Raw genomic sequence first — 27,732 nt, forward strand, 5'->3', positions numbered from 1 at the left:
TAAATTTATCAATTTATAAATTGATATGCTTACAAAAATGATAAATCTACCATTTTGCAGTGTAAAACAGGCTTTTGTTAACGGAAGAAAGTGATTTATTGTGGACAAGTTTTTTCTAACCCCTACAAAAATATGGCTACAAATAACAAGAGAAATGTGAAAATATCAAAGAAGGTGATGACATTAGTGAATAAAATTGAGTTATTAGATAAAATTTGTAATGGTGAAAGTGTCTCCTCAGTAGCAAAACATTATAAAATCAATGAGTCAACAGTACGATCAATCAAAAAATCGGAAGAAAAAATCCTCCGTAGTGTCCGTGAAAACGCGCTAATTGCTTCAAAAATTTGCTCTGTAACTCGTGATGTTAAATTTGAAAAAATGGAAAAAGCTTTAAATCTGTGGATAGAAGACCGAACTCAAAATAAAATTCCGTTAAGTTCACTCATCATTCGTGAAAAGGCAAAACTCCTTTATCAACACTTGAGCGAAACTGGTGATAGCACTGGCGGGATAAGTTTTTTTGTTTTTTTTTTTGCTAGCAAAGGCGCTGGTTTGAAAGATTTATTTGAAATTTCTAATAAATATTACATTTAATATTAAATTGTTTCTTATTTTCATTTCAATGCCATATGCTTGCATTTCACTATGTACATAGTCATATTATGAAGGTACATAATATGACTATGTACATAGTCATATTATGTACCTGTCTATAATACATACATAGACAAAATTTTAGACATACATAAACAAAATAAGTTTTTCTTATATATTTCATACTGTGGAACGGGGAACCCCTTTATTACTATGGGAGCCATAACTCAGTATTCGCATTTTCGGTATTCGCGACATTTCTCAGGAACGTAACCCCCACGAATAGCGGGGGTTTACTGTATATGCAATTAATCAAACTGGATAAGCAATTAATAGAATCCCTGCCAATAGATGATGCTGTCTTATATATTAACGATCAACTATTAGAAGCTTCCAAAGCTACAATACCTCAAATAAGTAAGACAAGGCAGGCACGGTACAATTCTTGGTGGAATGCAGAATGTGCAACAGCAAAAACGAAACAAAATTGTGCATGGAATAGATTCCGCAAATATCCAACTACCCTCAATTTGATTGCATATAAAAAAGCCAAAGCTGAAGCGAGGAGAATTCAGAAAAAAGCAAAAATTAGGAACTTGAGTCCTGGTTTGGTGTGGAAAAAAATTCGAATTTTAAGTGGAAGATATCCAAGCACACAATCTCCAATCTTCCATTGGAAAGGGCAGGACATTTTTGCAACAGAGCAGATATCAGAAATTATGGCTGACTCTTTCGCTTCCATATCAGCAGTTACAAGCTACAACACTTTCAAAAATATAAAGAGCAAGCTGAACGGAGTAAGTTGAATTTCTCTACCAAGACATCTCATCCTACAATTCCTCTTTTGGTAATTCCTCTTTTAGAAATGGTAGATTATAATCTACCATTTCTAAAAGAAGAATTACTTACAACCATTAAAAAATTGCCTAATAGCACACCAGGTCTCAATGGCATTTATTATACTATGATCCAACACCTAAACTCTGATTGTCTGGAAATCCTACTATCTATATAATAGAATTTTTCTGAACAACCTGTATCCATCCATATGGCGGCATGCAATCGTCCTTGCATTTCCCAAACCCGGAAAAGATCCTTCCTATACATATAATTACCGCCTGATTTCACTGACCAGCTGCTTAGGGAAAATCCTTGAACGTGGTTGCTGGAAAAAGATAATGTTTTATCACCCCACCAATTTGGATTTAGAAAAAATAGATCGACACTTGATCTACATGTCAAAGTGGAAACAAATATTAGAAACTCATTTATAAGAAAGCAGCATATGGTGATGGTAAATCTAGATCTTGAAAAAGCTTTTGACACAACATGAAGATTCGGAATTCTACGAGATCTATTTCAATTAGGATACAGAGGACAACTTCCACAATTTATAGAAAAATTCCTTGCTGACAGAACATTTCAGGTACGATATAAAGGCTGTTTATCTACAATACATATTCAACAGGAAGGGGTTCCCCAGGGCTCAGTATTAAGTGTAACCCTGTTTGCACTGTATGTGAACAATATCACAAAGGTTATACCACCCTCATTGGAAATCTATATGTATGCAGATGATCTTTCTATTTCATTTCAATCACAAAGCATGAACACAATAGAACGACAGCTCCAATTATCCATAAACAAAATAGAAGTATGGACTAAAAATAATGGATATAGAATATCTGAGAAAAAATCAGCTGTTATACACTTCTGTAAAATGCATGGTCTTCATCCTGAACCAGTCTTATACTTAAATAAAATTGCTCTACCTGTTGTTCAAAATTTCTCCCTCTTAGGCTTAACATTAGATAGAAAACTAAACTTTCATGAACATTACTCAGACTTCAAATTAGTTGCCTCTTAAAACTTTATCTTCAATGGCCTGGGGAGTCGACAGGTCCACATTATTACTATTATATGAAACTTCGATTAGATCTCGTTTGGATTATGGATCTCCTATATATGCTTCAGCAAGAAGGAGCATCTTACATCGCCTAGATACCATTCATCATAATGCTCTTCGCATAGCTCTAGGAGCATTTAGAACTTCACCAATTTACAGCCTGTATGCAGATGCATCGGAAACCCCGCTGCACCTTTGACAAGATTATCTACTGTGCGTGTATGCAGCAAAAATATACAGTCAGCCATCACATCCAAATTGGTCCATTATTCACGATCCACCACGGACAAGGAATTATGATTCCAAGCCAAATGAAAATAAACCAGTAGGACTGCGTCTCAGACACTTAACTCAATTTTGGGAAATACATTTCCAGCACATTTCTGCAGTAGATATAAACTCAGAACCTCCTTGGATTCCAACTGTGCCTTTGTCCATATCACATCTTACAAACAGGAATAAAAAAGAGATCTCTCCAATCGTTATACAGAAGCTTCATGCACTGCACAGTTTTGAAAATAGAAACAGTCATCAGATTTACACAGATGGTTCAAAATAGAACAACTCAGTAGGAGCCGCAGTAGTTTTACCGGAATATATTATATCTGTCTCCTTGCCTCATGTTTGCAGTATTTTCACAGCAGAATTATATGCTATTAAACTAGCACTGGATGATATTACCAAGCATCAACTTCTACCTGCTCTAATCTATACTGACTCCCTTAGTGCAGTAGCACTTTACAGAACAGCAAATATTCCTCAAATTCCTTGATTCAGCATATCAAAAAACAACTCTGAGTTTTGCATAAAGCAAGAAAACAAGTGTCTATCTGTTGGATTCCCAGCCATGCTGGAATCCGAGAAAATAATCATGCAGACCAAGCTGCAAAAAATCCAGATCTTAATATACAAGATAACTTTCAGTTTGTACCATTTACAGATTATAGGGATGTATTTCGTACCAAATATACTTCCATCTGGAAACAACTTTGGAGGGACCAATCGTGCAATAAACTTCACAGAATAAAAAAATATCTATGTTTGTGGCGTTCAAGCTCACATACAAATAGACAGGAGGAAGTTATATTAACAAGACTGCGCATTGGGCATACCTTCCTCGCTCACAAATATTTACTTTTAAGAGAAGTTCCCCTGCTCTGCTCTGCTCTGTCTGTCAGATACAACTTACAGTAAGGCACATCCTGATTGATTGTCCAACCTATTCAGCTGTTCGTACCACATCCTTCCAATCATTAGCAAACTTGCAAGCTCCTCTAACCCTCTCTCATGTACTTGGTGACAAAGCAAACCTAAGTGAGTTCTTTATATATATTAAACATCTCGGAATAACAAATACACTCTGATATATCCATCCGAAATCATTAAAATGAACGTAATGACGCTGACAGACACATATTGGCCACAGTTGCTCTTGTGTCATGAAACTTTCATACCAACAACAACCAATAACTTCACATCTAATCATGTCATAACTCCTAGGCCCTTTGTTTCTCTACTGTTTTTAATTCAGCCTCACCAAATGTAAGTTATTTAGGGGTTGCTATTTCCCCAAGTGTAAGTCATCCTGAAGCACCACTGCTGGACATTGATCATTAGCAACTTTCCCAATCACTTCTGCACATTTGGATATCATGCCTTCTATTTCTTCAATGTCATTTAAGAAAATCAGAAATGACAATGGTCCAAGAACCGATCCTTGGGTTCTTCTGATATTACACCAATAATGAACACCAAAAGTGAATTTACAATATATTAAATAAATTAAGCAAAGGCTAAAATTAGTTTACTGAATTCATTATCCAGATTGCTTATCCTTGAGCCTTTAATCCACTTTCTCTATAGAATAAAGAGAAATGTTTGCTCTCTGTGACTGTCAACTGCTAGCGAATTAGAAGCATTTAAGAGCTCTTGTTTTGTGTCCCCATAAGCTACACATGACCAAACTAGGCTCATGAGTCACATGTGACTCTCGATGAAATATGCACCAGAAATAATCATTCCCTAAAATAATTTTTAATAACAGGAGATTAAAACACTTGCAAGTAACAACCAAATATCTAATGATTTTAATGCTACTTCACATTTGTTAAGAAATTCTAACTTCTGTTAATATAGAAATATAAAACAGCTTTATCTCGTCTTAGGAAAAGGCCAAACATATCCAGAAAGTTATTCATGTGATTTTTGATTATTGGGAATGGCATTTTCTATTCCAAAACACCTGCTCTTCTGCTTTTTAAGCAAATATTGTAATTTAAACTGCCCTTAATGAGGATTGTACATGATTTTGTAATGACTTCAAAATGTGCTTCTAAGGCTTTTTACTCTCAGGACTAACAAAAAAAATTAGCTTGTGTGGTTCTCAGAATTACTAAGATTAGCCACCACTTGTATATGCTGCAATTTTTTCCTTAAATCTTTAAAATATTATTAAATTACCCCATTTTTGCCTTATGTGGACGTTATGGGGAGGGGAATTTGTCATTTATGTGAACCTCTGTTGAAACTGCCACCTGGGCTCTTGCCCATATGCTGCATTAGAATGTGAAATTCTAACCTTTCTTGGTTAGAATTTCACATACACCATAGCTCAGTGACAAAAGGAGAGACATGACCTTTAGCCTCGCAGCAGGGGCAACATCTTTGCCCCACCACGAAGAGGTAGGTCACCCTATACAGGAAACCTTTTTCCTAATCGACTGACAACTCTTCAATCAACTAAATTTTAAACAATCTGTTCCACCCAATTGTAAAGTTGGGTGAAATAGATTTATAGCAAGACTTCTTTATGGATAGCCATTGCTACATATCCCCATAATGGGAACCCACTCCAGGATAGAGTGGGCCCCCCAATGCACAACCCAGCATCCACAACCTAAACAGCAGTCTCAGGCCACCAGCAAATGCAGCCATTCATCATAGCGTACACTTTTATTAGTGCTCTAATACTAACTCTCCCTGTGCCCTCTAAGCAATAACTGCAGCATCCATATCTAGTCGGTGCCTCCATAGCCAGGTGGGCAGGAGCAGCAATGTGTAGCACATGCTTCTTGATTAGACAGAGGTTTGAGCCCATGACCACCAAATATGGAGGATGCGGAAAGGTCAGGGAATGACCACTGCATCCCAGAGCAATATGGCCTTAGTTGCTAATGCTCCAAAAAATCAAATTATAACAACAACCATATCTAGTCATCATAATCCATTCTTCTTTTTGTGATGTCTATTGCCTTAAGGTACTCTGGACATTTCCTCTGCCAACAGTTAGCACACTTAGGAGGCTCATTTATCTTATCCTCCTTAAATGAGTGGCCACAAAACACACACACATCTGCTCAACAATATCTAGCCACATGACCATAAGTCATACATTTGTAATGCTGGGTCAGCATCAGGAGATGCCTCACCCAGTGCAAGCACCAATATTTTATTTTGAATTATCGAATATATATATATATATACACATACATACACCCTCGTTCAGGCTACTAAAATTCTTTTAATGGCTCCTGAGACTCTGGCCTTATTCTTGGTAGGCACAGCCACATCTTTTAGCATCTGTTCCTGAGAGATCCTACATTCTGCTAGATTCCTCTCCAGAAGCTCCTGAAGAAAATGATCTTTTGTTACACTCTTATCAAAGTCAAACACCACAAGTTTCGGATGCCCTGCTCTAATGGCACTTCAATTGCCACGGGTTGGTTCCTTATTGGTCTTAAGGCGATTTTTGTCTTTAGTACAACAGGTCTTATATTCTCTACCAACTCATTCTTAATTTGGTCACTGGAAGTAAATTGCAGGGAGGTAGCCAAATCTGGAGAACTACAGAAGGAGTAGGACCACAGTCATGTTATTTCAAGCCAGAAATTGTCACCCATTCAAACTTAATAAGTAAGAATATTGCTGACATAATAATCAATCTCAAGCATGTCATTTTCAGATATCTTCTTAGAACATTCCAGTGCCTACTATAAAATTTCTTTGTAGAAATACTAATTGTTAGTTACCCTCAGGGAAATAAATTCCCATTGGGAAACATGATCAATTTTCTTTTAACATTCAATTGAACCTGCTCACCATCAGCCTGAATGTGCAAAAACTTCTAATGAGGTGCAACATGTCCATGCTCTCTTTTCCATATTCTTCTTATCTAGCTCCCTATGATTTCTTTTTGTAATAGAAATTAAAATTTGCATTGAAAATTGGTACCCTAGAAACTGTCTTAAACAATGACAAAAAGTTTCTGGATTTTCTGCATCAACATGGGCAGAGATTTTATTACATTATTATTAGTCATATGGTGCAAGAAAGCCTGAGGCTTATGCTGCACCGGCTAAAAAAAAATTCCCAAGTACCCTGAGAGAGAGAGAGCAAGAGTCAGAATTAGAAAGGAATCACCAAGAAAGAGAAGAATGATGATATCCAGCTCAGGACCCTGGGTGTGCCAAGCCCATACTCACCAGATGTGAGCCCCTGGGATCTTAGTGATCCATAAAAGTTGAAAGTGATCAGCAGACAGGGATTCTAGAAATGCTTGCAATGGAATCAGAATTGCTGATGGAGGGTGACTACTCAGTGGTAATGGTATAGGACACCTAGTAAGTGATGTTTTTTTAATAGATTCTGGAAACTGATCATACTACATATAAATTTAAAAAATAAATAAAATACTTTTCACCAAACCCATTAGCTAATATAGTCCTGTAATTATTGTTTCCTTAGCCTAAAAGTGGAGAAACTCAAGTGAAGTTATTAACAACAAAGCCAATTCGATTGGTAGAAAACCATTTTGCTGTTCCTGCAGGAAAGATTGACCAGCTGAAACCTCCTAAACATTTTCCTCCAGCAGTTATGCGCTACACACTCAGGGAAATGTCAATTGTCTTGCATATGTATGGTGGGCATGATTTTGATTTGCCAACCAACACTGAGAAAGGTAATGAAATAACTATTGCTGATTGTGGACTGTTTCTAATAATAAAAATTTGCATCACATTTTATTAAAAGATAAAACTGAAGCTATATATATATGTTGATCAGATTGTGTGTGTGTGTGTATATATATATTATGTGAGGTAAAAGTTAGGCAAAAGTGATAAAAATAAATAAATATGGCTATGTTTATTTCCGTACTACTGGCTGATGTTTTTATTTTAAATATCATATTTATTTTAATTATCAGATATATATATATATATATATACACACACAATCTGATCAACATTATTTAATGTCATATTGTTAACTCCATTTAGCATATTTTGAAAAGCCAATTTTGAATTTTATTTATGAACATAAAGCTAAAGTGGTTTCAATAAGCATAATTTCAGTGTTTAACTATGTAATTTTTATCAACTTCAATATTTTTGTCCTATTTGAAATATTTTCAACTGCTCGTAGAACCAGTAGTAGATTAGTCCAGCTTTTTTTTTTTTGATCCTAAAAGTTTATAAGAGAATTTATAGAAAATTTTAAGGTACTATAGAACATTATAAAGCTGTGAACACTGAACAGTGACCCTGGGTATTCTTTCATCAATATGCAGGGAGGCATGAACACTGCCAACCTAGGTTCCTACTCATAATTCTAAAACTTAGAATTGATATACCAAGTGTCTGTATTAAACAAATCCTTTATGTAATTTTCTCACCTATCTGTCTTGTTAGTAAACTGGAGTATAACTTCAAACAAAAAACATTATTCTATCATTATATAACATATCTGGAGAGGGCGCCTCCGTAGCCAGGTGGGAAGGAGCAGCAGTGCGTAGCACATGCTTCTTGATTAGACCGGGGTTCGAGCCCGTCACCACCAAATACGGAGTATGCGGAAAGGTCAAGGAATGACCACCGCATATCCCGGAGCAATATGGCCTTAGTTGCTAATGCTCCTAAAAACCAAATAACAAACGAACAACAATATCTGGAGACCATCCAGATATGAGACAAGGTAGGCAGAGGTTGAAATGTGACACCAAATGTAGGCTAGCCTCGATTAATGAAATTAATTCGTCCCGCGAGTGCATCACGCAAAACTGAAACACGTTAATCAATTATAATTGGTCCATGACTTTCAGGAATGCCCGTAAAGAATTTTAAAAATACCTTTTAAACAACTTTTTAACTTCATGTAAAAGGTAATAAAGTTTATAGAATTAAATGTTTATTGCAGAAAATATATAATGAAGAAACTAAATATTTGATCAGTTTTGGCTTTCTTTTTTCCATCATACAATTTCTGATAGCTGACAATAAACTTCTAGGCCCTGGCAAAATATCATGCTTTTTTCGATGTTAGGATCAACATCCATTACCTTTTGTTTAAGATTCTATGCGATACGAAAGATTTTGCCTAGTTCTTTTACCGTTATCTCCTTTGTGGTAACATTTTCATCTGACTCGCACTTGTTTTCTTCAGCTTCTTCATGCACAGGCTGTTCCTCTATTTGAAGGAGATTGTTGTCACTTAGCTGTTCTGAATGTGAATTCAGTGATTCTCGAACATTAGCTGTATCCAAGCCTTTGAAACCAAGGTCATTACCAATATTAGTTATGTCTTCAATAACTTTTTGAACTGCATCTTTGAAGCCAGTAAAATTGTTTAAGCAATGATGTAAAAGATGCTTCCAAACTGCTCTCATATTGCTGGCTGTCACTTCTTCCCATGCTGTGTGAATGTATTCAATGGCCACTCGTATGTTATATTTTTTTCCAAAATTCTGGTACAGACATTGCACTGTCTCCTGTTGTAGCTTCAAGTGCCTGTGAAAATGTTCTATGGAGATAGTAAGCCCTGAAAGTGCAATCGTCCCTTGGTCCATGGGTTGCAATAACGAAGACATATTCACCAGTAGAAAAACAACTTTCACATTTTCATTTAAGTTGCCAAGTACAGAAGGATGTTCAGGTGCATTATCTAAAAGCAACAGAACTTTAAAAGTAAGATTATTTTTCTTGCAATAGGCTTCAACTGTTGTACAGAAATAAGACATAAACCAGTCTTCAAATAGGGCTTTGGTCATCTATGGTTTTTTATTTGAACACAGAATGACTGGAAGAGTTCGATGGCTGTATCATTTTAAAGCCATAGGATTTTGTGTACAGTACACAAGCATAGGCTTCAATTTAAAATCACCTTCAGTGTTACCTCCTAATAAAAGTGGTAGTCAATCTTTTGGGACTTTATACCCAGGTTGTGATGCTTCATTGGCAGCCAAATAAGTTTTAGTTGGCATCAGTTTCCAAAATAGACCTGTTTCGTTAAATATTTGCCGATTGTCGTAATCACCATCATGAATGATTTTTTGCAATTCTGCAGGAAATTTGGCTGCAACATCTTCATCAGCACTAGCAGCTTCCCCTGTTACTTTAACATTATGCAGTCCTGCTCGATTTTTGAAACATTCAAACCACCACGAACTAGCAACAAACTTTTCAGTCTCCCCTTGATATTTTGTTTCTTTGAGCTTAGTAAAAATGTTAATAGCTTTGCTCTGAATATTGTCCTTAGATAATGGAATTCTTGTTTGATTGCAATCTTCTATCCAAACTAATAAGACTTTCCATTTCAATCATTATTGTAGTTCTTTTTCTGGTATTTTGTAAAACAAAAGAAGTTGATGAAACTTTACCTTTCTCTTTATATTCGCCCTTACGGCTCAAGATAGTTCGTACGGTTGACTCACTGTATCCTAGATCTCTTAACGATTTTTGCATGGTTTGCACCACTTTCATATTTTTTAATAACTTTAAAAGTTTTTCAGCTAAAGTAGTAATTTTTTTTTTTTTTTTATTGCGATCATGTTTTTCACTTTCTTTTATCCAAAATTAACAGGGGTAGAAAATTAGAATTTTTAAATACATCTAAACGTGACTTTATTAGCTGGAGACAAATAAATAACACATCTACTTCCAATGATTAATAGAACATTTTGAGGCTGGGCAGTGGGCAAACACTTGTTTATTGGCTGTCAGACACTTTGGATGTCAGGCACACGATTTTAATATTTTTCAACTATCAAAAAAAAAAAAAAAAAAAAGATCGCATTAACTGGAAATTTGCATCACATTGATAATTGATACCTCTTTAGATTATTGATATCTCTTTAGATTATCTAAAGTTGAAAATGCCTTCTCACATATTTTCAATAACAGAAATCTTATTTATGACATGATTGTTATATTGAGATTGTAAAACCAGTTGAAAGATAAGAATTGACTCTTCCAACTATGTGTGGCAATGCTGGTTTCTTGTTGGTGAGTTGCACAGTAATTAAGCATGTTCTAAATTAACATTAGCATATGATTCAAGAAAGCAAGCTTGTACAGCATCAACCAAAAAAAAAAAAAATATATATATATATTCGATTTATATATATATTTTAAAGTGGGTAAAGATGAAATTTTCACTGTTATAAAGGATCCCAGAACTAAATCCATTTAGTTCTGGGATCTGTTATGGAAACTGATGCCAACTAAAACTTATTTGGCTGCAAATGAAGCATCACACATCCATTTGCTCTAAACGTTTGTCCAGTTTTTCCTTAAATTTATTTAAGATATCAACTTCGGCAACAACAGATGGAAGTTTGTTTCAGCAATCAACCACCTAAAGGCAAATTTCCGCACATCTATTCTTCAACTGTATTTCCTCAATTTGAGTTTATGCCCCCTCAGGTGCATAATCTGAGCAACTGAATGAATCCCATCAGCATTGAGCTTGATCAAACCATTCAAGGCCTTGCACACCTTAATAAGATCATCTCACAGGTGCCTAGTCTCCAGAAGCTGCAATTTGCAGAACTTAAGCCTTTCTTGGTAAGAGGATCCCTTCACCAGTTTCCCTCACCAGTCTTGTTGCCCTTCTCTGTACTCGCAACTCTACATCCTTCCCAAAATGAGGAAGCAACTCTTTGTTCTAGCAACTCTACCTCCTTCCTAAAATGAGGCTTCCAGACCTGTATGCAGTACTCGAGGTGTGGCCTGTCCATTGCCTTATACAAGGGGATAATCATCTTGTTATCCCTGCTAGCAAAATTCCTGTATATCATTGGAAAAGTAGTACAGTTTGGCAGGGGAAAGATATATAGTTTTTCAGGAATTAGCATATCTTCTTCATATGGATTTTCTTAAGTTCACCATTTCATTCTTTATACCCCTCTCAACTTTTATTATCTTAAATAACCATAAAAGCTAATATAACAGAACAAGCATTCCTGAAAAAAAAATAATAAAAAAAAATAAAACCTTCCAAAAAGTTTCCCAATTACTTCCAAGTAGAATCATCCTATACACTTGTATACAAGTGTATAGGATGATTCTTAATTACAGGCAATAAATTTAAGGATTATGTTCTACATGTAAAATCAACCAAAAAAATTCCTTAAATATGTAGTAGCAAATCCTTTGTATTAGATTGGGATACAATCAATTTGGGCATAAACATTGTTTGGAGCACATTTATTTCCGTTCAACATAGCAATACATTAACATTATTGAAATGTATACAAAAGATGTTAAATATATCCTCAGTTTGCTTCAGTGCATAACTGATCCTGTGGTGCAAAGAATTCCTGGTCTGCCCACACTTCAGGCATGTTTCCTATTGTTGCCATATTAGTCAAAATTAGTCCTATGTATTGGCTCTTTGCACGATAAACCATCACCATGATCACCCACTCCCATTGTGAGTGATCATGGAAGCTACAAAACCAGTCAACTTCATTCTGTACATTAATTTGGACAGTGAGGATCCAAAAAACTGCATTTCATTGCAAATAAGGGTATAGAACATACTGGAGACCATCCAGATATGAGACAAGGTAGGCAGAGGTTGTGACTTCACACATGACATATGTATATGTCATGTGTCAATTCATAAATAGACATATGTATATGTCTATTTATGAATTGTCTTAATTTTTCTTATGATGGCATCTGTTATCTGAGTTTCCAACTAATCGTTGACAGCTTGTAATAGGTGACAACACAAAACAATATTACATATTTCAAGGTTTATATTGTTGTTTATTGTATGACTTTCTATTGTTTTTCCCCCTCACCATACAGGTAACTGTCTAGTTGACCTGTGAATTTCTTTAAACTGTTAGCTTAAACCACGTGCAGAGGCAATTTGTTCCAGTAATCAACAACATACTGGCTAAAAGAGAACTTCCTATAATCCAGTCTAAACCTCTTCTTTTAGAATTTGAATTTATTGCATCTAGTTCTGGGATCCTTTATAACAGTGAAAATTTCATCTTTACCCACTTTAAAAGAAAGAAAGTGAGGGGGAAAAAAATATAAAATCATATGATAAAACAACAATATAAAATTGTAATATTGTTTTACAAACCTAGAGCTGGAGTAAAAAGCGAAGTAAGTGAGCTCTGCTGATAAATATATTATGCAAATTACAAAGGATTACCTGGGCAGGCTTAGTAGCTAGCTTACAAAACAGAACACCTGACTGACTTACACAAGGTGCACAGCCAAAACAATCCTTACAGTAAGACCATTGCAATTGGTGGATGTCATATAGGACCCTGTTAAAAAAAAAAAAAAAAAAAAAAGCATAGATTCCTGAGCTCAGATTGGCAGTTGAGTATTGTGGGTGAGGTGATGAAATGTGGCATTTCCCACTGGTTTTCTGTGGATGGTATAGATCAGATCCTATGCTGTCCAATTTTGTGAGGGAGGAGTCTGTTGTTAGATATAGGAGAGGAGGAAGTCATTAGGCTGTGTGACACTTCCTTCCAGGAATACTGAGTGGGTGGAAACAAAGGACAGCACTGAATTGGTGTCTGTGGGTTTCCTATATACCCCAGTCACAATGATGTTTTTTTAGTGTAATTAGAATGTCCAGGGGGTGAATTTCCCTTCTCCCTGTTTCAAGGGAAAGGTTGAGGTTAATGTTATGAAGATAATAATAGAACCATGTCCAGGATTTCATGCCCTTAAACAAGTTTTATTGTAATACATGACAGTCTATTTCTAGCCTGTATGCCAGCCTTAGTTCTCCTAGGTACATTTTTTCCTCATGCAAAGCAGCAACTAGAGACAATTTGGAAGGCCATTTTAGCCCCTGCATAATGCAGCACTCCAGTTTATCTGATGCGTTTATTGGGTTAAGGTCTGGGCACAGCTGGCCAGTCCATCTTTTCAATGTCACTGCTGTCATGGAAGATTGCCTGCCTGATACTTAGTGTCTGTTTCCATAGTACTGCCACAGTGTAGGTAGCCATCCAGAGCATCCACATGTCATGGATTTTGTAGTTTCAGAAACTACAATAAATGGGCGAAGTCCAAATCTGCTAAAACAGCCCCATATCATTAGAACACCTTCACTAAACTTCATGGTCAAGATAGTATACTTCAACTGGGAATGCTTTAAGGGAAATCTCCACAATCAAACATATCCATCAAAAAAAAACTTTAGGTAGTAATATTTGTCCCTCCGTACTGCCTTCTGCCACTGTTCAGATGAGTCGCAATTGCATACACAGAAAAGTTAGATGTGCGTCAGAGACCATGCCACTTCAAACATCTGAGTTTCAATCCAGCACCTGTACTGCCTTATAATACTGCTTCTGTACAAACCAGTGAGATTTATTTTGGTATGTATGAGCTGATTATGCATGCACATATGTCTGATTTGATTTCATTTAATCTTCTAAACTCCATTCTTCTCTTTTACCTTCTTTGATTGCCTGAAAAGGTAATGTCTTGTGAAAATTTGACAGAATAGGGACAAAAAAGGAACTAATTTGATTTTTGAACTTTATGAACTTCTCGCTATAATGCTTCATTCACCTCCCCAGATCCCCAAATACAATGAAAGATTTAACCACCTTCCCACCTTCTTCATACCTTGATATATAAGATATATGATCTTGTCCTGCAACAGAAGACCATGCTTTCACAGCGCCTCCCCGCAGAATTGGATGATATTTTATTTCAGAAATTTATAAAGAACATAGAAAGAAGAACAACTTTCGATTGATATTTATTGGAAACATGGATTTGTGATTTGTGACTCCACTGACTTTTGACATGCCAGTCAGCAAAACAATGAACAAAATGGCGGGAAAATGAATGATAAAGGAGATTTGCTGTTGTATTAACATGTATGGCTGATGGCACGAAACAGAGACCAATGGTAATTTTTAAGAGAAAGACATGACAAAAACACAAATTCCCTAAAGGAGTAGTCATGCATGTTCATGGAAAAGGTTAATGGACGAACAAGATTTGAAAATATGGCTCTAACAAGTGTGGTGTTCCCGACCAGCGGCACTGAGGAAAGAAAAAAATTTACTGGTCTAGGATGCGTTTAAATGCTACGTGATGGATAGTGTTGTTGCTCAAGTTAGATCCCAGAACACAGATATAGTATCGATTCCTGGAGGTCTAACCAGCATAATCCAACCACTTGATGTTTGCCTAAACAAACCTTTTAAGGATGCTATGAGAAACTGTAGAACAACTGGATGGCTGAAGGGGAAAAGACATTTACAAAGGGAGGAAGCATTCGGGGGCAGACACTAGAACTGTTTGTGAATGGGTTGTTCAGAAGTAGGGAAATATAAAACCAGAAACTGTGGTGTGTATTTATTTGAGAAATGTGGTATCTCCAATGCACTTGATGGGACAGACGATTTCTTATGGAATAATGATAACAGTGATGAAAAAGTTTCTGATGATCCTGTGATGGCTTACATATGTGTCATACAGGTCATCAGCACCTTCAGTAGAAAATGCTGATGACCTGGGTGATTATCAAGTTGAAGCTGAAAATTGTTATGTTATTTGGTAGTTAAGACAGTGATGAACAAGTTTTTAATTGCTTTTAGTTAATTCGTTTAGTTTAGTGAGAGCAGGTACTTATTTTTTGTTTTAAAGAATTTATTCCTTTGTCATATCTTGTGTATATCATTACAGTATAATAATTGCCCTCATAGCGCACCCAAATTATTGTTACCTCTTAATGACATTATTATTGTATGAGTAAAGGCATTAGAATTAAAACATTTTTTTACTCCTGTTCAAATCATGATTCATATCACTTTTTGTTAAATGTTTTAGGAATAAGATTGACTATATATATAAATATATTTGTACATACGGTAAATATACATGTACAAAAAATTTTACATATATATTTATGTACAATTCACATATAAAATTTGTATATACGGTAAATTGATTACGTAATTCAATTAAACAAGTAAATGTTTAGTAATAGTCAATTAAACATGTACAAAAACAGGAAAAATCTCTTACATATTTGCTACAAAATGAATCGGATCATACCCAATACTGACATGTACCACTAGTAGGCCTATCAGTACTACTTAAAAGCTGGTATCCCATTATACACAAGCTATATGAAAAATCAGGTTTTTTTTACCAAAAAATCAGGATCGCACTATACTGGAGTCGGTATAGTTTAGGTGTTTTTTTTTTTAAATTAAATTGGTACACACTCACATCACTCTTGCCTATTTATTATATTGACAATCATATAAAATGGGAATAGTTTGTGAATTAAAGTAATATCTGAAGTGAGGTGGCAGATGTAGATCAAGGTAAAAAAAAAAATACATACCAAATACAGTGAATGCAGATGATTTGATTAGCCCATTTACATGTTTGACTCAAGGGTTAATAAATTAATGAGAAGCACCAGTTTTCCTGAACTTAGTTCTTTAATTTCTCTGGGGAACCCACATATTTTCATGTTTCATATGTGGGCTCTGGGGAGTTATGTAGAACTATATTTTGGAGGTCGCTTCACACATGACATATGTATATGTCTATGTATGAATTGTCCTAATTTTTCTATTTCATGCTGGCATCTGTTATCTGAGTTTCCAACTAATCGTAGACAGCTTGTAATAGGTGGCAACACAAAACTAGCTTTGAAAGGAGAAGGACATTTCATCTCTTGACCTCAGTTGTTTGATCGCAGCTTTAAAAAAAAGCCAAAACTTAACTCTTGTGGAATTCATATCCAAAAAATGATCCAGAAGTTGATTTAAAAAAAAAAAAAAAAATTCTTGTTTATACTCCAGCATGAACACCAGGTCAGTGGAGTTTACAATAAATCAATCGATACAAATGTTAATCATATTTACCAGTCATGAGCTTGAACCCTAATCCACTCAAAGAGCATGTGCTACTGCACTCGTGACCACTCGGCTACGTCAGGCCTCAATAAAATGAAGTGATATACAGGGTGATTCACTACCAGTGCGACAAACATGCAGCAGGTATAGGGGGCACAAAGACGAATCAGAATCGCATAGCGTTGCAGGATCCGAAATGCCTTCGTCACGTGGTAGAGGATGTTGAATGGGAGGTTGCGTGAACAGCGATCCCGCTGGAAGTTAGCATTTGCGAACCGGTTCCCAAGGCAGTAGGATGGATGAGTATTCAAACGTTGAACTGGCCGACATGTACCTCGCGTGTGGAGCTGCGGGCTGTAACGGCGCGCAGCTCCACACGCGAGGTGCATGTCCCAGGAAACGGCTTGTACCAGGAACGTTTCCCGCACAGGTGTGCTCCTCATCGTACGATTTTTGCACGTGTGCACAGAAGGTTACGTGAGACTAGTTGTTTCACGAGAGGTACCATGAATTGAGAGCGAACGACGAGGACACCAGACAATGAGGAGGATGTCCTACGTCTTGCAGAAGGCAATCAGAGTACGAGTACTCGAGCGATAGGCCAACGATTGGGTATTTCCCAATCCACTGTATGGAGGATACTGTCAACAAATCAAATGAGTTCATACCCATCTGCAACATGTCCAATCATTGGAGCCTGCAGATTATCCACTCCGGAGGACTTTTGCTACTTGGTTTCTTCAACAGAAACGGTTCGCAAATGCTGACTTCCAGCGGGATCGCTGTTCACGCGACCTCCCGTTCAATGTCTTCTACCGCATGAAGGCATTTTGGACCCTGCAATGCTATATGATTCCAATTCGTCTTTGTGCCCCCTACACCTCCTGCAAGTTTGTCGCACTGGTAGTGAATCACCCTGTATACATACTTGTAAAGGGTACCTTTTCATCCAAAAAGGTAACAAGGGTTTATTTAGTTTCTTATCTTTTAAAAAAAAAAAGTACTGATTGCAATTATTGGACAATAATTTAACTCTGGTGTTGATGTCAAATAAGAGCAAATTAATATTTTAAAGTTTATATAAAAAGTTTTTTAATTTTTACAAAATGACTACAATGAATTTAGGAATTTCTTATGTACCATAATTTGACTTTTTTGCCATTTTAAACCAAGTTTTTACAAAATGTTAATTTCACAAAAAAATTCACTCCACAGAGCTTGTTGTTATAGGAAGCTGATAACATTTGGTAAACCAACCCTTGAAAGGATTAACATGAAAAATAGTCAGGTCAGGTAGAATAATTAATCACCAAAATAAATAGCAACTTCACTGCTGTGAATAATAGATTAAAATTTCTCTTCCTCCACCTGATCCCCATCCAGTGAAATGCTCAGAATTATTTTTATATTTATTAATATAATTTGTTTATTTCAGGACATCATTATGGCATCACTGTTGTGAAATTTAATTATTTCTAATTTGCACTTTATTTTATTCTTAATTTGTATATTAATTATTAATTTCTTATTGTTAATTAATTTTAGAAGTCAAGACAAAACATGTGAAAATTCAGGATGACAGGAAAGAAAGGTATGTATTACTTAATTCAGTTATTCAATCACTTTTGTTCTAAAAATTATAGAACTATAAATTTTATAAAATAGCTAAAATCTGTTGATTCTGAAAATTGGGCATTTCAGTATAATTTTAACGTGGATAGTAAAAGTACTGAAAAACATTAAATGATTAAGTTCTATTTTCTAAATTTGATTCTGCAGTTTGAATGAAATTTTAACAGTTACATTTGCCATTCAGAGTACATCATAATTTGTTAGAACAGAGGACAGATCTTGAGGATGAATGCTTGTCTGTGTGTTAACAAACTTCAGTGCAGTAAGAATCATCCTTCTACTACTTTTCTCAACCTGAGAAATAGTTTGCTCACTGATCCAGGTGCTGTTTGGGAGTTGGAGTCAATAAATTCTTGCTAGACAAAATAAAAAAAAATAAATAAATGTTTGCTCCTCTCATATAAATGAGAGATGCAAATGTTAGATGATTGTTGCTGCATAAGTCTAACCTTAAAGTGAGGGGGTGGTGATTGAAGTTGAATTCAGGTAGGAATTTCTTTCAACCGAGTCATGTTTAGATGACTGTCTGGACCAGTGATAGGTATAGTGTCTATTCAAGTTAAATGTAATAGCATTGTGTTAATATTCTAAGACAGAAGGGAAAGAAATTGCTATGGGAAGCTTACTAATTGTTTTTCCAAGAAATATTTTGGCAGGAGGCATTATAGAAGAAATAATATAATCACTAAGTACATTACCTAGTTACTTAACAAGTTAAATAGACAGTATACTTAAGTGATAAATTTACTTTAATGAATTTACTTGCTGCAAGACAAAATCCTCTACTCAGTACCCTCAATTATTAATCTTTCTCGCAATAAGATCCACTTGTCAGGCTTTATAGAGTAGGTCTACACTAAATACTAACACAGTCAATTCTGAATAAATTGACATATTAAACTGCTATAATGAGGAAATTATTTCTTACAAAGTTTTAAGAATTTTCTAATAAGACTCATGAGGCTCATAAAAATTTAAGTGATAACTTATATTATTGTAAATGCAGAACAGACTTTATTTGATACACAGCAGTGAGCAAACTAGATTTTATCCTCGGCATATCAATCTCATACTGTGGGGGTGCTTCAGCACAAGTTGCCTTGGCATTATTACTACTCTAAATAGAAAGCACTGCTCCTGTGGAGAAAAGTATATTCAATATATACCATTCTATTATTAATTTTATTGATAATATTAATATTAATGGTATACATATTCTATGTATACCATTATCCATTTTTTTTTTTTTTTTTTAAAGGCCCTTACTACTGAAAACTCTGGAAACTAGATGGCAAGGCCTGCCAGAGTACCAAAATAATCTATCTGCTGGGTGTGCCTGACCTGCCATCTTGTGGCTAAGTGTGGGCAATGGTGGGTCCCACTAGGGGCCCAATAGCTAAATGGTCAAAGAAACAACAGAACATAACACTACACAACTTAACCATATCCCACACACTTTTAAATCCCTGTCCTCCACAGAGTTGACAGCATCTACCCAGATTTTTGTTTCCTTTCAGGATCTCATTGGCAGATTAGTAGGAACTGTGAAAACCCAATGATGAGATTCTAATAAAATGTGAGATGCAAAATGGTGCAATAAGCAAATTTCACAGCAGAAGGCTCATGTTGCAAGGGCTATTGAACATTATTATAGAAGAGAACTTCATTCTGTAAACAGCAGTGAGCAAACTAGGCTTGTTATTTAGTGGATCAATCTCATATTGTGGTGAGACTTCATATTGAATTTAAGGGGGGGGAAAAAAAACCAAAGTGATGTTGGTCACTCTGTTACATAGCAGGGAATCATTCCCAATGAATTTGTTCTCCTGGATGATAAGGAGTACTATGCAGAAGTTTTGGATCATTTGATTAAAAGAATTTGCCAAGCAAAGGGGAAAAAAATGCCCTTTTGTGTTTATATTAGCATTAGTAGAGGCATACGATGCAAGAAAGCAAGCTTATGCAACGTCAGCAAAAAAAAAAAAAAAAACTTTCCCATTTCATCCCTCCATTCGTTCCAAATGCCTGTCCAGCTCAGCCTTAAATTTATTTAGGCTATTAACTTCCACAACAAAAGATGGAAACCTATTCCACCAATCAACTACCTGCTGGCTAAAGGCAAATTTCCGCACACTACGACTATCTTTCCTCAATTTGAAACTGTGCCCCCTCAGGTTCTTAGTCTGAGCAAGACAAAGAATCCCATCAGCATTCAGCTTACTCAACCCACTCAAGGCCTTATACACCTCAATCAGATAACCTCGCATGCGCTTACTCTCCAGGCGCTGCAGTTTGCAGCACTTAAGCCTTTCTTGGTAAGAGCACCCTTTTGTTTCCCTCACCAACCTTGTTGCCCTTCTTTGTACTCGTTCTAGCAACTCTACATCCTTCCTAAAATGAGGCCTCCAGACCTGTACACAGTACTCTAGGTGTAGCCTGACTGCCTTGTAGCTAACAAAATCCCTATATATCATTGACAAGACTCCATGACCTGCCCTGGCAGCCCGTCTGCACTGCTCAGCGAACTTCATAATTGGCTGCACAATTACCCCCAGGTCTTTTTCACTTTCCTGAGTGTAGTACCACCCAGTTGGTAAGTTTCTCTTTGGTTATTTCTACCCATATGCAGTACTTTGCATTTGTCAATGTTGAACTCCAGTTGACACTTCTCAGCCCATTTTTACAACTTGTCTAGATCCAGTTGGAGTAGCATACTGTCATTACTGTTGTTAACAACCCTGCCAACCTTTGTATCATCTGCAAACTTGGACATTAAACCTGATATACCTTCATCAATATTATTGATAAATATACAAAACAACAATGGGCCCAACACCGAACCCTGGGGAACTCCACTAATAACATTTGTCCATGAAGAGCAGTGTCCATTGATTACCACTCTCTGTTGTCTCCCACTCAACCATCCCTTTATCCATTGTAGCAGCTTACCCTTGATGCCATACCTCTCCAATTTGTACAGCAGTCTTCCATGTGCAACAGTGTCAAAAGTTTTCCTGAAATCCAAGTATATGATAACAAAACTATTTTTGGCATTCAGTTCCTTTGTGACCACGTGATAGTAAGCAATCAAATTGGTCAGACAAGACCTCCCTTTGACAAACCTATGCTGTGTCTTAACTATTACTGCAGTCTTGTCTAGATGATCCTGCAACGCTTCTTTAACCAGTGATTCCATTATTTTCCCCGGAACACAAGTTAAACTAACAGGCCTATAGTTACTTGTGTCACCTTTTGAACTTCCTTTGTAAATTGGTGATACATTTGCACACCTCCAGTCCGTGGGGACCTCTCCTGAGTCCAAGGAAGCTCTCATAATTATGGCTAAGGGTATGCTTACTTCCTTTGCTGCCTCCTTTAATATAACTGGATAGATCCCATCCACCCCAGGTGCCTTCCATATGTTTAACAATTTCTCCTCCACTTTGCTCTTAGTTATTGTTTTATATTGTTGGTTTTGATAATTGTGATGTGCTTATATTGCAATTATCAATTACCTTTTGCTTATAAATCACTATAATTCTTTTGAATTTAGATATAATGAGTCATACAGAAGTCCATCAGGTTCACCCATACATGCTGCACATGGTGCTGCACTCCATTTCAACTTGCAAGGATCAAATGTTGGGTATTCCAAAGGATATGCAAAGGAAGTGTATTGGAGCCCACAGTCTTCTCCACCACCATCTTTCAGGACCTTGCCACCAACTTGGCAGGCACAAGGTGGAAAACATAGACAGCATGATGTTTTAATAGAAATTCAAATGAATAAGGTATTTACATTTTTTTAAAAATTTTTATCAATATGCATTTATAATTGAACTCTTTTTAAAAAAAAAAAATAAAAATAAAAAGTACAGGCAACTCTCAGTTTACGAACAGTCACTATAACAAACAGTCACTATAACAAACGTCACAATTCGTTCAAAATTTCTTAAAGTTGCCAATAGATAGTTCCTTATAAAATGAAATGCCAAACTTAGTGAACATAACTGCAAGCTTTAAAAATCTTTTAAAAAATGTATTTATTACAATAATTATCAGAAAATTATTATATGATAATTTTACTGAACTGTTCTTGGTTAATAAAACTAATGTAGCCAGTAAAAAATGTTGGTTTTCATGTCGCTGCGTAAAATGTTTTCTCATGGGAGAAAATGGCTGCAGCTTTTAAATCAATTTTTGAGGGATCGGCAATCTTTGAAGAAGCAGATGCAAATATGGAAAATTGCAAAAGTGAAAAGAGATGTCTATGACTGTCTAGCATGCTACAGTGAGATTTTTGAAGAAAAAAAGAAACTTACTGTGCAGTCTTCCATAAAAACATTTTAAAAAAGTGGAAACCCAGCTGTTTCTTCATTATCAGATGCCCTTCCATCTACCTCATCTACACCTAGTGTCACTTATGTGGAAAATATTGAACTCTGATGAAGATATTGATGAGTAAAGGTTGAATACAGTGCATATTATATTAGTACTGTACTCATTTTCTTTATTTCTATTTTTTGACTCTGTTTTTAATTAAAATTAAAAAGTAAAAAAACATGTCCTTCTCCCAAGAAAGTAATATTATTATCTTGTTTTTTTATTCTTTTCTTATTTTATTTTACATTACGTATCGTATATGATAAACCATAATGCAAACCTACATTATGATAAAACGTATTGTATAGACCATTCGATGTTTAGTACATAGTTTTAATGCTTTAAAATGGCTGCTTAGAACAGAACTCGTTCGTAAACAGAGTTGCCTGTATTGTCATTTTTTTTTTTATCATTTTTTTGTACTACAAGGTGCATATCAATTTTTTGATATTAATCTACCACTTCCTTGATTAATTTAATTTTGTTTGTTTTTAATAGCACAATTTTTAAGAGTAATCATGTAAGTAGTTTTTCTTTTAGCCAGTGAGTTGTTAATTACTGGAATAAGTTACCTCCATGGTTAGTTGAAACTGACATCTTGGAGATATTCAAAGGTCAGCAGTATAGTTACTTGCATGAGAAAGGAAACACAGTTTGTTTATTTTTTATATATTTATTTTTTTAGTTTTATTAGCTACTTATTTAATTTTTGGTAAGGGCAGCAAAAACCTGTGGCTTCCTTGCATTATATAGCCAATACTAATTGAATGGTCTCTACATATTTTATTTTAAAAAGTTTTTCAGTCCCATAAATATTGAGTAATAATTTTAGTTCATGTCAAATATTTATTAGTAATACATCCCATGCAAATCATTCTTGTTGATATTTATATTACCATTTAAAAAAAAAAAAAAAAAACCTCTTAATATAGTCAGAAAAAGGCATGGTTATATGAAGACAAACAATTGGAAAACAACAGTTCACTACATGGAGGTGAAACATTTACTATTTACAGTAGCATATTTATGTTTAAGGTACATAATATTTAAGGGATATACAAAATAAATATTTACATCAAACGTGAAACTGCAGAGTTGTGTCCTAACATCAAGAGGAAAGAGTGAACACACACTGTTTCCTCTTGATGTGAAGAAACAGTGTGTGTTCATCAGAGCATTAAAAGGAATACACTGATAAGAGGATTAAAAGGATAATAAAATTGGTTTTTAAAAGGGCAAATCTGTATGATTAACTTGATAAATTGTGACATTGCTATAAAACTGCAAGCTCCTTAGGTGGAACATGAGGTGGCTGAATGACAGGAGACAGAGCAATTGAATACATTGATATACTGAATACAGCTCAGCACACTGCCAAAATTTGTAGACGATGTAAAGGTTGGGGGGTGGGATATGGCAGATTACTAGCCAGGCTATGCTGCTTCAAAACAATCCATACTCATTACAAATGTAAAGTCTTGTACCTGAGAAATAATTTTAAAAAATGGTATTAATTTGTTTAATTAATAAGGGATTAAACAACACTGCATTCTATGTAAATTGTAAAGGCAAAAAAATAGTTTTGAAACAAGCTGGAAACTTTCCAGCCTTTCAATCTTTTTTTGCCTTTCAATTTACATGGAGGAGTGTGTCGTTTAATCCCTAATTAGAATTAGTTAATTCCCACATGTCCTTCTCCCAAGAAAGTAATATTATTATTCTTATATTTTGATTCAAATGGTCAAGTTTTCCAGGCCATAGACAGCTGATCATGGTTTTGCCAATGATTTGTTTGACCTTTACATATAGAATGGAGAGATTATAAAACTATTATATAATCTGTTATTTGAAATGGAATAATCAGGTTATGAGGCCATATCTGAAAACGTCACTGCCCTTTTTTTGAAAGGGTCCAGATAACAACAGCAGCAGCCAAGCTAGTAGGAAGCAGAAAGGGTTGTTGCTATGATGAAAGACTGAAGATGCAGTCTATAGACTGATAATTGATAATTAGTCATCTTGGGGGGGGGGGTAATCTGATTGGAAATATACCTCCAATATACCTATTCCCTTTAGGAAATGAGTAAAATGAATAATGTGGTATATCTCCACTTGTAACAGTTACAAAGATTAATGAGCATAAATATGAAAGGGAGTATCAATAGACCAGATCTTAAGTTTGTCTAGCTAACAAATGACTGTCCATTGGAATTGAGAGTTTAGGTTAATTTAACTCTATCAGGAGTTTTCTTAGGAGCAGCTATGTACAACTGAATTTTTCATGTGTGGGCTCTGGGGAGTATATACATTTTGAAGGTAATTTCAAACAGTGTGTCTGTTTATGTACAGATTATCTCTTATCTGTGTTTCCCATTAATTGTAAACAGTAAGTGCTGGCAGCATGAAAATATCTTTGAAAATCAGAGGAAAAGATAGCCAGTTATCCAGTTTGGGCATACAAAAACCGAACTTTAAGAATTTCTGTGGAATTCAGATTCTAGATTTTATAAAAGTGAATGATATAATTCATAAATAGATGCAGAGTATATTATTTCATCAAAAGTTGCCAGGTTTATTTACAAATTTTTTTTCACATTTTTTTTAAAAAAAAATTCCAATTTGATTTTTTACAATTTTACTTTACTGTTGTTCAGTAAATTCAAAATAAGAACACCTTAAGGCATTCGTGCACAAAGTTCTCATTTTTACAAAATATCAAACCCCACGACCACTTTCATAAGTTACACAGGTTGGGAAATACTGCTCTGAACAAACCATGTGTTTCCAGTTACATCATGGAAATCACATGTTCATGTGCTTATGCTTCCTACAGTATTAGGTAGCCATTTTTTTATTTTTTGCAGAGAAGCATAATTTGCACTCTTCAACAGAGTAACATCGCCACACAGTTTTATTCATCATAACTCAAAGTTAAATACCATTCATTCAGTTATCAAACCAATAACATTGAAAAACTAAGGTGAATAAATATTTATATCATTTAAATACAATTATTTTAACCTTAACATCTTTAGCCAATATTACTTGATTTCATTAGTATGATTAGGCTTAACATTAGGCATGCATATGCCATATCAACGCTGAAATTATAAAAAACCTTTAAATTTATTAAATTAAAGAATTTCCTCTTGATTATTTTACTCATTAGTATTTGGAAAGACTCACTAGTTATTTTACCATTATGTAGAGATTATGCAGTTCATTAGTGGCTTCACTTTGAACCAGTCAACATGCATACCAGGTAAAGTGCTGCTGTCATTCTCTATAATATGTATGTCACTGTAATATAAAATTATATCATTTGATATATTTTTATAGCTGATTAAAACTAAAGACATAAATAATGTACAATATTATTTTATGCCACTTAAGTGACTCATTATGCAAATTGCAAAATAATCTGGTTCAGATAACTATTTTGTTGCTAATTTCAATTTGTAATCTGTAACAATTTGATTCTGTAACACTTATCTGTTATATAACTAAATTTTGTAAAGAAATAACCTAAATAACAAAGGTAAAGTGTCCTTATTTTAATTTAATTAGTTTGAGGCAGTCTTTGAAGATTATTTTAGAATTTAATATGGTAAGGTGGTGCTGACCCTGTTTGGGTAGCAATGAAGGCCAGATAAGCTTGAAAGAAAGCTGTAGTTTTTAAGGTTAACCATATATAAACCCATTTTTATAAGAATGGGATTGGTATCAAGATTTCACACAGGTCATCCCCATACACAAATAGCCAAATAGTTATGCATAGCATCTAATAGAAGGCGACTGCATAGCCAGGTGGGAAGGAGCAGCAGTGCGGGGGCGCCTCCGTAGCCAGGTGGGAAGGAGCAGCAGTGTGTAGCACATGCTTCTTGATTGGACCGGGGTTCGACCCCGTCACCACCAAATACGGAGGATGCGGAAAGGTCAGGGAATGACCACCGCATATCCCGGAGCAATATGGCCTTAGTTGCTAATGCTCCTAAAAACCAAATAACAAACAAACAAACATCTAATAGAATTACTTTTTTTTTTGTTTATTTTAAATAATTGCCTTTTGACATAAGAGTATCATTTAAAAAAATTTTTTTTTTTTTTAATTTTGCAATTTTTCATTATTCACAACAGGCATAAGTATTTTAAACACTTGTATCTTGAACTTTTGAATATTTATTAATTTAGTGTGGATTACAATTGATTTGAATACATAAATATTTTGATATTTAGGTGCGTGTCAGGTTTGAAATATATCCAGAAAATACTGAACAAGCTTCTCGACAAGTTTTGCTAATCCATGATGTTGAAATGCGGGATCGACTTGCCTCTTCGCAGTTTAACAAATTTCTTTACCAGTATGCTTCTGAAGCTATGCCACGTCAGTCACATGCAAACATGGTATTGTGCGGCAATTTTTTATATATATTTTATTTAATAAATCATTAACAAATGCCAAGAAGGTGAACGTTTTGTATTGAGTCTGTTATTCCACATGCTTATTAGGACCTGCTTTTCAAAATTATATTCCAAAGCTCATTCAGCTTGGTTTCCAAAAGGAAACTAGGCTGAATGAGATCAAATTAAATTTACTACAGTATATGTAAGATATTGTAAAGCAACAGGTGACTAGCTTTTCCAGCCTGCATACCAAATACAAGCAGGTACAAAAAATAATTTCTGCATACTGTAGAGGAGGGGGGGGAGAAGTTAATGTATACGGTAAGTTACATAAATGAATTTTTTCCTTTGTGATTAATTTAAGGGAAAAGTAAATATGGTTATCTTAAGATTAATACTTTACAGAAGTATTAATACTTCTACACTATAGAATAAAATTCTATAGTGTTTTTTTTTTTTTTTTTTACAAAGCTTGCCATGGCCTGGATCTTAAATTTGTGTTTTTTTTTTTTTTTATGTACAGACTGTACAGAAAAAAGAAATAAAAGAAATAATTGCTGGATTTCTATTCATCTAATTTTAATAAAATTTTGAATGGCTTGACAAATATTTAGAAATAACCAAAATATAAAATTTTATGAAAATGCATCTGCTAGTCAAGTTG

At 35.0% G+C, this 27,732-nt stretch overlaps 1 protein-coding gene across 1 annotated transcript in view; it reads left to right on the forward strand.

Annotated features, from left to right (window-relative positions):
• Positions 1–27,732, forward strand: part of Atg2 (Autophagy-related 2) — a 359,564-nt gene that overhangs the window by 256,463 nt on the left and 75,369 nt on the right. The window contains exons 31-34 of the mRNA XM_090386633.1: positions 7,247–7,460; positions 18,195–18,240; positions 21,835–22,072; positions 26,901–27,068. Coding sequence (XP_090242759.1) covers positions 7,247–7,460; positions 18,195–18,240; positions 21,835–22,072; positions 26,901–27,068 — 666 coding nt within the window. The remainder of the gene's footprint in view (positions 1–7,246; positions 7,461–18,194; positions 18,241–21,834; positions 22,073–26,900; positions 27,069–27,732) is intronic.

The sequence above is a fragment of the Mastigoproctus giganteus genome, chromosome 12 (genome assembly GCF_048544385.1).
Source record: "Mastigoproctus giganteus isolate SK-2022 chromosome 12, ASM4854438v1, whole genome shotgun sequence".
Taxonomy (NCBI): Eukaryota; Metazoa; Arthropoda; class Arachnida; order Uropygi; family Thelyphonidae; genus Mastigoproctus; species Mastigoproctus giganteus.